Here is a 14,895-nt window from a genome sequence, read left to right on the forward strand (position 1 = left end):
CACAATACTTAATATGATTTATTTATATTTTATTTTATTTTATCTTTTTAGATAAAAAAAATTAAAGAAAACTACCAAATTAAGCATTTTGATATTAAGAGGATTAGATAAAATTACATAAATTCATTAAATAATTAAGAGGATAAAATTTAATTGGGTGCCAAACTTGAATAAAATTATAATTTTTTTATGATGCTACTGTTGACACTTTGAATTACTTCTTATGTCCCATTTTGTTTGACTTTTAGTAAAAAAAAAAATCATTTTGGTTATTATTTTAGAATATCAATGAAATAATTAATATTTTCCTATTATATCTTTAAAAATGTATTGTAGGTTGAGAAAAAAAAATATAAAAGAGAAAGGATCTAATCAATTTGAAGATAAAAATACATTAAGAAATTGTACACTAAATGTTATGAAATCTAAAATATCAATCACATTTCTTAAGGCTATATTGGACAAGGTATTTTAGTTTTTTTGAACTTTTTTTTATTAAAAAAAATTTGTTTCTAATATTTTTAAACGCTACTTGAAGAAGTGTTTTTTTTAAAATTAATTTCTAATTTTTTATATTTTTTTCTATTTTTATCCTTAATATATTTATCTAATTTCTTGATTATTCTTTTAAAATAAATTATAATTTTTTTATTTTTTTATCATTTTATACTTTTTAGTTATTTCAATAATTAGTCTTACCAAATATTTATAATTTAATAAATTAATTTTTTTTCAACTATCAACTACTGATGAACTCTCAACTAATTTTTCATCTAATTTTATCAAACCTAATTCTGTACCAAAATCTTGAAAGTCAAAAAACTAAGCATGAAAAAATAGAGTATTTTTTATTATATCATCATTGAATACTTATTATTTTATAAAAAATAAAATCATGATTAATTAGTAAGAAATATAATTTAATTATTTAACTGAAGAGTTTGAGGAGTTTCATCCAATTTATGCAAGGTAAATGACAAAAGGTAGTGCAAGTGAATAAATTTGATCCCTATATAGTAAAGCTATTAATCCACGTGGAAGTGCACGATTGTCTGCGAACTTCTGAGACGTTTCCATTATAAATAAAAAAAAAAGGAGTGTATTAATTGAATTTTTCATATTATTAAGTGGCAAGTATGTGCCTATAATAATAATAATAATAATATTCATCGGGTTTAGAGAGGAAAGAAAAAAATGTTAGAAAAACGCGGAAGAAAAAGAGGTTGCAAAGGAAGCGAGAGAAGCATGGACCATATATACATACAAACAATTAGTGTTTAGCGGTAGCGGCAGAAACCTGCATAAATAACCTCAACAGCAGCAACGAACGACTACAACAACAATACATCACCCCTTTAGCAACGCCTCTTAGAATCTTGATTTACACACACACAATTTTTCATGCACACTTTCTCTCACTTAACCAAATTAAAATTATTACTATTAATTTAATTTAATATTATTTTTCTATAATGTTACTCATCACTTTTGCGTCTCTCCTCCGATTATAGTAAAAAAAAAAATGAAATGGAAATGGAAAGCGTTATTATGGATTTACCATGATTTTTAATTGACCACTATGAGGCAGGGGAAACGCGAATTACGTAGTTAAGAATAGTGGAGAAAGTATTTAAATAATATGGGGGTGTGTGTGCAAGGAACGATAAAAAAAACAACACGAGATTACTTCTAAAGAAAAAGCCGACTCCACGCGAGCGAAGAAGAAGAGAAATTAGCAAAGGAGAGAGAGAAGAGCGAGCAGAATAAGGTGTCTCTCTTGGACTGATTCGGTTCAATCGCATCTCTATTCTCTACTACTCATTCATTTATCTATCTACCTCTTTTCTCTTCCTTCTCTCCCACCCTTAATTAACACAGAAAAAAAAGAACATAGTTATTTATTTTTGGTTCATGGCCGTTCAAGCTCAATATCCATCCAATGTCCTTCTTCTAAACAGGTTCAACATTTCTTCTTTTCCTCTTATGCATGTATTGAATCAATCAATCAATCAATCAGCAATTCACAATCTTGTGTGTGTGTTTAATTCTAGCAGCAGAAACGGGCAAGAAGAGCATGAGTATTCTTCATTGCAACCACAACCAGGAGGAGTTGTACTCTTGAATCAGCCTCACATGTTATACAACATCAATGACAATGGAAGTATGTTTATTTTGTAACACCTCTCTCTATGGTTATTATTCTAGTTCACAATTTAACAACAACAACAACAACAACATATCATGTCATGACATCGTCGCAGGTAACAATAACAACAACAATACCAATTCTCGGAAGAGAGGTAGAGAAGACCCGGGTGTTGGCAACAACACAATCACTGCAGCTTCTAATGTTATCGATCAATTCTCTTTACAATCTCAGCCTCCGCAACTTGTTCATCTCTCTCAGCTCCACAATCACCACCAACAACAAAATAATGTGGTGTCCACTGGCCTTCGCTTATCCTTCGATGACCAACACTTTCAACAACAACAAAGACTACAACTTCATCAAAATGAATCTCAACAACATAGGTCCCACTCTTCTGCTTTCTTATCTCTATTATCCCAAGGCTTGGGTTCTCAAATCAAACAACAGCGCGATGAGATTGATCAATTGCTCCATGCCCAGGTACCAAATTTTCCACCTTTCGAATTCAATTCAATAAAATAAAGAAAGAGTGACACAAAAAAAATGGAATTCTTTTTTTCATTAGAAATTTAAGGTTTTTAAGGAGTGAATTTCTTTATGGATAAACGTTAATTTTGTTAAAAAGGTAACTCAGAATGAAAAGAATGATGACAGTTGTGAGGGAATATATATATATATCAGGGAGAGCAACTGCGGCGGGCATTGGCGGAGAAGAGGCAGAGACATTACCGCGCGCTGCTGAGCGCGGCGGAGGAGGCGGTGGCGCGACAGCTCAGAGAGAAGGAAGCGGAAGTGGAAATGGCCACGCGCAAGAACGCGGAGTTGGAAGCACGCGCGGCCAAGCTGAGCGTGGAGGCCCAGGTGTGGCAGGCTAAGGCCCGGGCCCAAGAGGCTACGGCAGTCTCCCTCCAGACCAAACTGCAGCAGACGATACTGTCCCACGGCGGCGAAGATCCTGCTGTCGTGGGCGTTTCATCTGCTGCTGTAGAGGGACAGGCGGAGGACGCGGAGTCCGCCTACATCGACCCCGACCGCGTGGTGGCTGCCACGGCGGCGCGTCCCAAATGCCGAGGGTGCGCAAAGCGCGTGGCCTCGGTGGTCGTTTTGCCGTGTCGGCACTTGTGCGTCTGTACAGAATGCGATGCGCATTTCCGAGCGTGCCCAGTTTGTCTCACCCCAAAGAATTCAACCGTTGAAGTTTTTCTCTCTTAACAACCCTCCTAAATTTACCCAATTGCCCCTCCCCTTCCTTTTTCTTTCTTGTCCATACCAAAGGAAAAATTTTCTCATAAAACTATAAATAAATTACATTTTTGTTTCTCTCTTGAATTGACATGGCCAAGGTGAAAGTTTGATTTCGGTATAGTTAAAATTAAGTTTACCTTCTGGTGATGTACATGGCCACGTGGCTAGAAGTGGCATTTTTTTTTTTACTTTTTGGTTATTATCTCTTTCTTCTCCTGAAATTTCTATTGCATAATTAATATATAATATTCTTTTATTGGATAAGTGCTTTTTTGCTTTTGCCTTTATGGCTTTGCAGTTTTAAAATATGTCAATGTTGTTTTCAGAAGGTTTGTTGGTTAGTGATGTTTGGTTTCACTAGGATTAGCAAAGTTGCGTGTTAATTTGTGGTTTATTTTTCTGTTTTTTTTTTTCATTAATTGCATGAGGGGCATGGCTCAGGTAAAATGGTTTTTCAGTTGTCAATTTGAGGGGTATTGTGCATGCGTGCATATTCAGGTAACATTTTTTTTCTTTAACTTGGAAAGCATTAGAAACGTGGAATTTGTTGCATTTAGGTTCGGGGAACCGCGTTACAAGGTGCGTAGCAAATGGTTTTTATTCTGTGGCAGTGAAATTATTTTGAAACTGACTCGAAATATTCCCAAAGTCTTCCACTATCGGGTAGGAATGGTGCATTGCGCATGCATATTATTAATTTCAATAAAGCATAAATTTGCTTGCTAAGGCTCTTGGGTGCTTTTTCTTTCTTTTATCATGTCTGTTGATGATTCCATGTGTAATTGACAAAGGATAGTAATTCTTTCATTCTTAATGTATAATTGATGAAAGAGAAAATATTCCTAAAAGAAAGTGAATATTAGGTTGATCTTTTGTGTGTGTATATTTTCAACCAAGCAAAGTCTTGATCTTGTTTTGATAGAATTAGGGATGTAATTTTCAAATTGCTTTTTAAATTAAACGAAGCAACTGATACTTGCTAGCTAGTGCATCCTTAATTTACTTGATTATATCTGCATTTTATTTTGCTGTAAAATATATTAAAATGTTAATAATTTACAAATTTAAAAATTGTAGGATGTTTTCTTGATGCATTTCAAAATAGGGCTGTGATCTGAATTAATTCTTAAGTTGGTAATACTTGTGAGTTGCTGAAGGTTGTTGCAATGACAAATTGGTATACCTAAAAAAAAATGCCCCAACGTTCAAGTAAGTTAAGGTCATCAAGAAAAATCGGGTAATTATAGGTTATGAGGAAAAGTCACTATGAATCAAGAAATGCGTGTGTTTGGTAATTGTTTAAGAATAGGAGACTCTATTACTCTTTATTTAGGAAAAGGAGATCTCCATATTACGTTTAGGAAATGGTACTATCATAGAAGCATAATACCTAAGATTCTATATCAATAGCAAGATTATCACCACAAGAATAGATTCACGTTTGAGATGAGAAATATAGGTAATATACTTATTTTTTTACTGTAACTTTTTTTATTTGAAAATTACAAATTTTTATGAGTTTTTTTTTAACCAAAATTTTATGAGTTTTATTACTTATTCCCCTGGTATTCTTCTGAAATTTCTCCTGGTATCCAGTTTTATTACTTATTAAATAAGTCTTATTCATAATTTTATAAATTTTAACTAATAATAAAAAAATGTGGTAAAGTATGTTAAAAATTAGACTTAATTATCAATTTGCTCCCCAAATTATTTAAAAATATTCAATTTGGTCCTTAAGTTTTTAAAAAATGCATCAATTTAATTATTTTATAATATTTAATTTGGTCTTCAAGTTTTTTAAAATCAATTCAATTTGATCCTCAAGATTATAATCCAATTCAACAAAAAGGACTAAATTGATGCGTTTAAAAAAATTTAAAGACTAAATTAAATCTTTTAAAAAAATTAAAAATTAAATTAAATCTTTTAAAATAATTTGGAACCAAGCCTAAAAATTATGTTGTTAGCCCTCTTTTATTTGAGATACTTACAATTGATACAAATTTGGATTTCAAGTCCTAAGTGAATTTGTACTAGTAACAATTAATTGTCTTAGATCTGACCAATGAGAGTTGAGCTTATCAAAGAGTTAGTTTACCACAACATGCTACACTAAGGGTTAAATACTGGTTGGATCAGCCTCCCCACATTTAATGTCCAGTAACATTTTGAACACGATTGCTTCTAAAAAATGATACTTATGAAAAAATAAAACACAATTCATGTTTTTTGTCCAGAATAGTGTCATATTGTTTTGGAAAAATATTTTTTAGTTTCTATACTTAGCAAAATGATTGATTTTATTCCTTGTTATTTACCTTTTAATTTTGATTCTTAAACTTTTAAAAATAAGTTAATCCTTCGGAATATACAAGGACAATACAATTTCCTATGTCACATTTGTCCTAAGGGACTAAAAACATTAATTTAAAAAGTTTATGAACCAAAATGTTCTATAAAAAATATAAGAACTAAAAATATAATTTATTTCCTATCTTTTTTGTGTGTACAATAACAACAATGAAGTTCAAACATAATATACCATGCTAGCTGCTCAAAGCCCTCGTCATTAGGCTAACCCTAATGTGATTAAAACACGCGTTGAATTGCTTTGATGTTATCATTTAAAAAAAATGATTTTTAGACTAAAATAGAATTTTGATCATTTATCTATATTTTAGGTTTTCGTTTGATCCCTTAAATTTTCTTTGTTAGACCAAACTGGTCTCTTTACAAAAAAAATATCAAATTGATCTTTTTCATTAGTTTGTCACGCTAATTTAGTCAATTTAATTAGATGTGACAAATTGTGAAAAATATTACTTTAGTTTATACAATTAGTGTTAAAAACTAACATAAAAGCCAATTTAGTCTAATAGGGACATTATAAGAGAGCAACTGAAAATTTTTTAAACTTACAAGATTTAAAATGTAAATAAGAAAACAAAATTTTATTTTGGTCTAATTTTTATACATTGTTAGTATTTTTTTAACAGTGTTAATTCTTTATAATTCATTTTAGGTATGGCTTTTGAAATTATTTTTATAAAACTTAATAATCCTACCCTACATTATAATCTACAATTAAATTATTGTCAATATATTTAAATTAATTTTAAAAAAAAGTGTAAGGACTTTTTACATTTTCATTTAATCATCAATTTTTATATAATTGAAAATTATTGATTTTATAATGTTTATTTTAGAAGTTATATACCAAGAAAGATTTTTAATTGGTTGACATTATAAAAAATTATACTAATAATATATTAAAGTTAAACTTAAAAGGAGAATGTTAACAAGAATCTAATGAAAAGTAAAGTATTTACTGAAAACAAAAATACAAATTACGTTAAAAAAAAAGCATTTAATATGATGGGTTAAATATTCTTTAACCAGGTTCGCATTAGCATGATCTTTAAGAAATTTAATATATTTACTTTTTTATTTTGTTTTGTTTACAAGATATTAGAAGGATTTAAGGAGTATTTACTTATTAAATCCTTTTATATCTTATAAGAAAAATAAAAATAAATAAATATATTTAATATCCTAAAAATATTTAATGATTGTTCATTGAGGAAATAGGAAAATCAATGAGAAGAAGATGAAGAGGATTTAGAATTATTCTTAAGAAAACTTTTATATATATATATATATATATATATATATATATATATATATATATATTTTAATTGTGTAATATTATATCTTTCTATAATACTTACCTATTAATATTATTAACGGTTACCTATTAATATTATTAACGGTTTACATAAGTACTAGTAATTTATATTTCTTAATTAAGTAATATAAGATTTAAATTTTAATTAATCATTAGATATGGAATAAATCGTATTAAAAAAAGAATACACATTTTGTGTACACTCATCATCCTCCATGAACAATTGTCATTATTTTCTAAGAGGACAACTCCATATCAATATGTTAGCAAAAAAAACTATTAATATTTGTAATACTTTATTAAGAAACTATGTAACAAATAAAATATAAATGCATTCAATTTCTTGAAAATATAAAGAGTATTTTATACATTTTAATTTACTCCTTTTACTTATTTTTTAAGGTATATGCATACTTCTTAAGAAAATTATTAATTTCACAAAATCTTAAAATAAAATAAAATTTGGAAGAAAAATACCTTTATTAAAAGTGTTTTAATATAGTTGTAAATCCTTTTTTTTGTTGACCATGGTATAAAAAACTAGTTGTAAATCCATTTAAGAATATAAGTGAGATATCAATACGTAAGAATATTACTGAAAAAAAATAATTAATACTTACTTAATTTTGCTAAAGTGAAAAATATTTTTAAATAACATATAATGCGATTCAGAAAAAGGAGGAATAATAAAAGATGATATAATTGAATTTAGAATATCATTTGTATTAGAAGAGTACAAGATCCTTTTATAACATCTTTCTGATGATTTTAATAATATTCAGTAAGAAAATATTTAATATAAAATTTAATAAATATTTTTAAAAAAATTAAACTATTTAATATTATTTATTTAATAAGTAGAAAGATAAATAGATAAATATATATATAATTATTCTAATAATTGTTAGTACGACAGGTTGGTTATATATGAATTTAATGAGAAAAATTGAACAACTTAAGAATTCAGAATTATTGAATACTGGTTGTACCTGCAAATAATTGTACCATATAATGGCATTTTTCAATCTTCGTTATACATGAACCGAAATAAATGAGGGGGGAAATTAACCAAAACAGAATAGGAAGAGGTAGATGAGAGCTTTAACATGTTTTTCTTCTACTCACCAAAAGAAGAAAAAAAACTAACAAAAAAAAATATTTTTCTTCTTCGGTATTTTTTTTTTTTTTTTTAGTATAGGTGGTCTTTATATTTGTCTTTTAATTTTAATAATTTGGAAAATTACTTCAATCCCTAAAATGAAATAATATAAGAGGCAACATCATCAAGCCCAATACCAAGCAACTTATAATAAGTACACTTAAAGCCCAATGTAACATTTCTTGATCAAGACTCACATTCATTGTTCTTTTTCTTTCCAAATCTCTTTTGTGTAGGCATGACAAGGGGACCGTATTTACTTATTCCGCCCTCATTCCTGAATCTCAAAACCCTCCCCTGTCTCGTCTCAAAAATCAATGGAGCCAAAAAATTGTCCCCCGCCCCCGCCCCTGTTCCCAAAAATTCATTGAAATAAAGGAAAAATTTAATAATCCAACAAAGAAGGTCATAAGAATTACATAAACAAATTAATCCACAAGGAAGAGAGGAGTCAGACTTCACAATCATAAAAAAAATCTATATATATATAAAGAGTATTTTTGTAATTTAATAGTTGCGGGGACAAGATGAATATCAACATTACCAAAATTGACTGTGACCCCGAATTTGAAATGCAGAGAAAAATCGAATCCAAACCCAATCAACTCGATTTTTTCCAGTTAAAATCAGGACGGATTTGATGCGAGTTCCGTTGTCATGCCTACTTTTGTGAAAATAACACCTTCGTTATAGGATATATTTATATAATTTGGACTATTAAGAGAATTATTTCAATCCAAGTTCTTATTTAGTTTGTGTTTGACTACGGCAAAGAATCGATTTTAAGATAAAAAATAATGGTATTACTGTAAATTTTGAGAAGCATCAATGTGATGTGGCTCTACCATAGGATTAGACACGATTATTTTTTTTTCATCGTGTCGCTACCTCAAACACATACTTAATTTCTTGCAAACGATTATGTACGAAATATGTAAATGTATGTATAAGTATCATGTACTTTGATGCCTGTTTGTTTGCCTTTTCCATACTTCTTCCAAAACCCAATTCTGAATTAAAGTGTAAAATTCTGATTGTGCAAAAAATATAGGCATCAGGAGGAGTCAGATGTATTGGCTCTTCAAAGTGAAGCAGCCTAATGATCCTTTTTAAGTTCATCGAGAATGGTAGGACACTGCCAACAAAGCCAGTTCAATTGATTCCCAAGAAAAAGAAAATGTGAATGCCCTTCATCTTTGTTAATTTACTAGATTTTATTTTATGTATTTATTGACTATTCTCCGTATATGAATTAAATTCATGCATTGCATAGACCACGGTCAGTAGAAAGAAAACAAAATAGTCCCTTTATTCCACAAGAAACAAGCTTCTTTTTTTTTAAAAAAAATAATAATAAAAAGAAGCAAGGACAGTTTGAAAAAAATAAAAGACTACTACAACTTTGTTGTCCCTGTGTCATGAAGAAAATATAGAGGAAGCAAACAAGAAATTGGACAAGACTAGAGGCATCATCATCTGATGTGAAGTCTTCTCCTTGAAGTTCAATTATCAAAGTGGTGGAACTCAATTCAAAGACAAACTGATAACAATTTAGCCAAAATCAGGGCTATCAAACAAGTGAGACAAGTAACGGAGAGAAACAGAGGGGTCACTACTATTAAAGACTTGGAATACAATAAATGTGTGCTTGGTTTCTCCTTTGAAATGCAATCAATTCAAACCTTACTTTTAACCAAACAATAATAGTTTTCAACTTTTAATTAGAAATCAAATAAAAACAGGTCTGATTTCTTTTATACGCTATTGTACCTATCAACTACTCATCCTTTCTTGTGAGACTGCTTTTATATATATAACCAAGATTAGTTGATATTAAATGTCAAATTTAACACTCTGCTACAATTAAATTTAATCAATAATCATGTGATATTATAGAATGTGATGATCATGTGTACAAAATTTTAGGTTTTATTGCATCTTAGTCGCGAAGTTTTTACAATCTCATAAATTTTGTCCTTAAAGTTTTTTTTTTTTGTCTTCTAATTTACAAAGAGTTGCAATTTGTCTTAATCGTGACCGTTTAAAGGGAAATTGCCACAAATTTGTGTTAATTGTGGTGGTTTAAAGGAAAACCATCACAAAATATTTTATTTTTGACAGTTTTTCACTTACGTCGAACAAAATTTTGGATATTTTATAAATTGGGAAACAAAATTTTAAGAAAAATCATCTTGAGACAATACGAGAGATTGTAAAACTTTGGAGACAAAAAAATATAATTAAACCAAAATTTTACATGATATGAACATTTGCACATATGTAAATGTGTATTAGATTTATGTTAAAAATTACGTTCAATGTTAACCGGCGAATTTTTTCCTTTCACATTACAAAGTATTAAACTTGGTGCGAATGAGAATCCAAACACATTCTAAGCCGTAACTATTTCCTTAAATTTTAAAAATCACATCACATGCTAAAATAAAATGGAATAATGAAATATCAAATAATTTTTTTGAACTTATTTTATAAAAACTTGAATTGTAATGGTTAAATTGATAAAGATTATTTTGATAAAAAAAGTTATTGAATGTATTATGTTCAAACTTAGTATCATTATTCCTTTAAACACACATATAGATATTAAGATATATATAGATATCAGATTGTATTGTCCACACACATATTTATATTATATATATATATCAGATTGTCTCCTCATGTGACCTTACTTCACTTTGTCTACACTTCTGTTATATTCTATGTACTCTCTGACTTTTCATTTCCATGAGAGCAAAGAAAACCAATTTATTTTGAAGCAGAAAAAGAAAAGAAGACTACAAAATACAGTGGAAAAGGACAATAAGAGCTTGTGATTTCTGCTAGAGTAACATGAAATTTGCTGGTATGGGGTAAAAAAGGTTTGCAGATCAAACAAGTTTGAGCTGTCATGGATGGATGGAATAAAAAGCACGCTATAGATTGCTATAATTTCATTCAAGGACGATCATGACTCACTTTTGCAAAGTTTGTGTGTTCTTGATATTGATGATTGCTTTCAAATCTGAATCGTGTTAATCAACTAATAAACAAACTTTCTTAAGGAAAAGGTATATTCAATTAATTAATTAATATCCCTAGCTAATTTGTCAGACTCTTCCTCTGGGTTGGTGAATGAATGGCACACTTGAGCTTATCCAGAACGTGGCATGGAAAGGAACTAATACATGAATGGAATTAAATTAGTATTCCGTATAATATAGCAATCAATAGTTTTTTATACGTGGCCAACTAATTACTTAAATGAGATAAACAATTATTGAATATTGTTATAAAGTATCCATTGATTTTGTCGAGATTAATATCCGTCGGAGAACTTAACAACCTTTAATAGAGTTCTTCTTTTCTAATTACGTTTTTTTCATCCACAAGACTTGAACTTGAGAATTTGCTTAAGTGAATCAAGTTCAGTATCATTCAGACCAATGATTTATGAGTGATCGCTTGTGTGTGTGTCTATATATATATATATAAACCATATTATTGGTATGAAGTATTGATTTTGTCAATATTAATCTTCATCGAAAAATCTAACAAGCTTTAGTAGGATTCTTCCCTCTTAGTCATGTTTCTTTCCATCTACAAAGACTTGAATTTGAGAATTTACTTAGGAAATCTAATATCATTCTCATCAATGACTTATAAGTGATCTCGTGTATATATATATATAGTGGTGTGTGTATAAAATATAGTCATCTGTCACTATTTTCATGCCAACAATATAGTACCAAATAGATAATTAAATTACAAAAATTAATGAGGTTAATAATTATGTAGATGATGTAAAAATTTCTTAAGGGGTTTCCTAGACTATCAATGATAGGAAACAACAGGATCTTGAAACCTATGGTTCTCACAAACAATCAATAAACAACAATAGATAATGATGTGTACCTTTCTCCATAGGAAGACTTGTAACTTTCTCCATAGGAACTTCTCTCCGGTGCACTTTGATTTCCTTGAAAGAGGAGAGAAATAAGATTTCACTTCCTTTGGCCTTTCTTTTCTGCCTCTCTCCGTTAGTGATGACTATCAGTGAGAGAGAACACTTTTCTGGTCAGGAAGGGGACCTTATTTCACGTTAGTGGGTATTAAGCCCCTTTTATAACCACTACTCCCATCAAGTAGCAGTTAACCTAGAAACTTCTCCTATTAAGCCCAATTACAATTTAGCCCTTAATCGTTAATTATTTATTTATTAGTCCTTACATAAGTCACATATCTCTCACATGAGACATTAATTCTAACATTCTCCCACTTGGCTCATGTGACATTAATAAACATTATGGACTAAATAAATAAATAGATTAACTAACATAATGCGCATTAAAATTGACTAAATTGTTCTATACATTGGGTACATCATAATTTCATGATTAAGAATAGGAACCAATTTGAGTCATGGTGGTTGTACATCATCTAATCGACATAGTCCCTTCCATGTACTACAAATTAGTCTTCTCCTTAATGTGACCATTAGTTAGGAGTACATAATTGGTCCAACATAATGTCTTCATTCAAGACAAAACCTGTTAACATTACTCTAACACAAACATGCATGCAAACATAGAGAACAGGTAATCAGAAACATATCATAATTGAGCTCAGAGTGTCAGCAAAATTACATAAGGTAAATTACACTTAATGATCATCAATAACAATAATGTCCATACTTTCAACATGTTCTATAATGTCTTGGGCAATAATCCTTTATTCAAAGGGTCAACTATCATAAGGTTTGTGCTAATATGTTCTATTGACACTCTTTGTTTCTGAACTCCTTCCTTCACGACAAAGTACCTCAATTTTATATGCTTAGCACCCTTAGAGTACTTGTCGTTCTTACAAAAAAATATTGTTGCGGAGTTATCACAATACATTTTTAGCGGCCTAGCAATACTGTCGACAATTCCAAGCCCTGAAATAAATTTCCGCAACCAATTAATCTGAACTGTAGCCTCAAAATATACTACAAATTCAGCTTTCAGATGCAACAACAATTGATGCATACAAAATAGCTTTCATTTATTTTCGTTCCATATCATTTCTAGGACATTCTGCGAGACTAAATTAGTCTCCCTTCTAAATTAGAATAGGTGATGTTAAATACCTTTCCATCTTGAATCTCTCTAGTACTTTATCGATATATATACTTTCTGAGATAAGTCTGACAATCCTTGTGATCTATTATGGAATATTTCTATCCCTATCACATAGCTTACCTCACCCATATCTTTCACTTCAAAGTTTCTAGAGAGAAATTTCTTAGTCTCATGAAGAAGACCAAGATCGTTAGCTACAAGCAAGATATCATCAATATACAAAATTAGAAAATAACCTTACTCCCACTGACCTTCAGATACATACACCGATAAACAATATTTTCCTTAAATCTAAAGGAAATAATGGTATCATTAAACCTCAAATACCATTGGCGGGAAGCTTGCTTTAAGACTGTATATTGATTTCTTTAGTATGCACACCATGTGTTCATTTCCTTCAACTGAGAACCCCATTGGTTGGTCCATACAAACATTCTTCTCTAAATCTCCATTAAGAAAGGCTGTTTTCACATCCATCTGATGTAGCTCCAAGTCATAATGGGCTACTAATGCCATAATAATCCTGAAAGAATCCTTTCGTGAGATGGTGAAAACGTCTCTTTATAATCAATGTCATCTTTCTGAGTAAATCCCTTAGCAACAAGTCTAGCCTTGTAACGTTCAAGGTTGCCATGAGAGTCACATTTAGTCTTGAAGACCCACTTACAACCAACTCTCTTACAACCCTTTGGTAATTCTACAAGGTCTCAAATTATGTTCCATGGAATCTATCTCTTCTTTCATGACATTTAACCACTTCTCAGAACTATCACAACTTACAACTTGTGAAAACAAAACTGGATCATTATCATTAATGCTTAAGTTTGTTTTTGTTTCATGTAGGTATACCACATAATCATTCGAAATAGCTGGTCTCCTTTTCTCTTTGAGACCTTCTTAATGCTACTTCTTGTGGTTCCTCCATAATAGGTTCATTATACATCATGGGTTCATTATTGTGTTGCTCCTCTTCATTAATTTTGTAGCAATAACTGAAGGAGCAATCACGTTACTGTTAGAGGCATAAGCTAAAAGGACTTACACTCTAACTTCTTTAATTTCCATTTCTCGTGGAACTATACTCCCACTGATTTCATCATTTCCAATGAACCTTGCATTTCCAGTTTTGACAATTCTCATACTATGATTAGAACAATAATACATATACCCTTTTAACTTTTTTGGATAACCAATGAAATATCCACTGATTGTTCTTGCATCCAATTTTCTTTCTTGCGGATTATAAATCCTTATTTCTGCCTGACAACCCCAAACATGCAGGTGCCTTATACTAGGTATCCTATTTGTCCACAGTTTAAAAGGTGTCTTTGGAACTACCTTACTAGGAACCCTGTTCAACAACTACATGGTAGTTTTCAAGGTATACATCCACAAGGATACGGATAAAGTCTAATTGATTAACATACTCCTAACCATATCCATTAAAGTTCTATTCCGCCTTTCTGATACACCATTTTGTTGTGGTGTACCGGGAATTGTGTATTGCACACAAATGCACGTTTCTGAACAA

At 30.2% G+C, this 14,895-nt stretch overlaps 1 protein-coding gene across 2 annotated transcripts; it reads left to right on the plus strand.

Moving 5' to 3' along the window:
- Positions 1-1,338: 1,338 nt before the first annotated feature.
- Positions 1,339-3,658, plus strand: LOC100788122 (BOI-related E3 ubiquitin-protein ligase 1). 2 transcript variants are annotated; one of them, XM_003524275.5, is made up of 4 exons: positions 1,339-1,958; positions 2,055-2,161; positions 2,262-2,629; positions 2,831-3,658. In XM_003524275.5, the coding sequence occupies exons 1-4, from the start codon at positions 1,912-1,914 to the stop codon at positions 3,359-3,361; spliced, it is 1,053 nt and encodes a 350-aa protein (XP_003524323.1). In that variant the 5' UTR covers positions 1,339-1,911; the 3' UTR covers positions 3,362-3,658. The 2 variants fall into 2 exon arrangements, with proteins under 2 accessions (XP_003524323.1, XP_006579664.1); XM_006579601.4 differs by having other exon boundaries at positions 1,352-1,958; positions 2,052-2,161.
- Positions 3,659-14,895: the final 11,237 nt, after the last annotated feature.

Source organism: Glycine max, chromosome 5, assembly GCF_000004515.6.
Source record: "Glycine max cultivar Williams 82 chromosome 5, Glycine_max_v4.0, whole genome shotgun sequence".
In the NCBI taxonomy this organism is placed as follows: domain Eukaryota; kingdom Viridiplantae; phylum Streptophyta; class Magnoliopsida; order Fabales; family Fabaceae; genus Glycine; species Glycine max.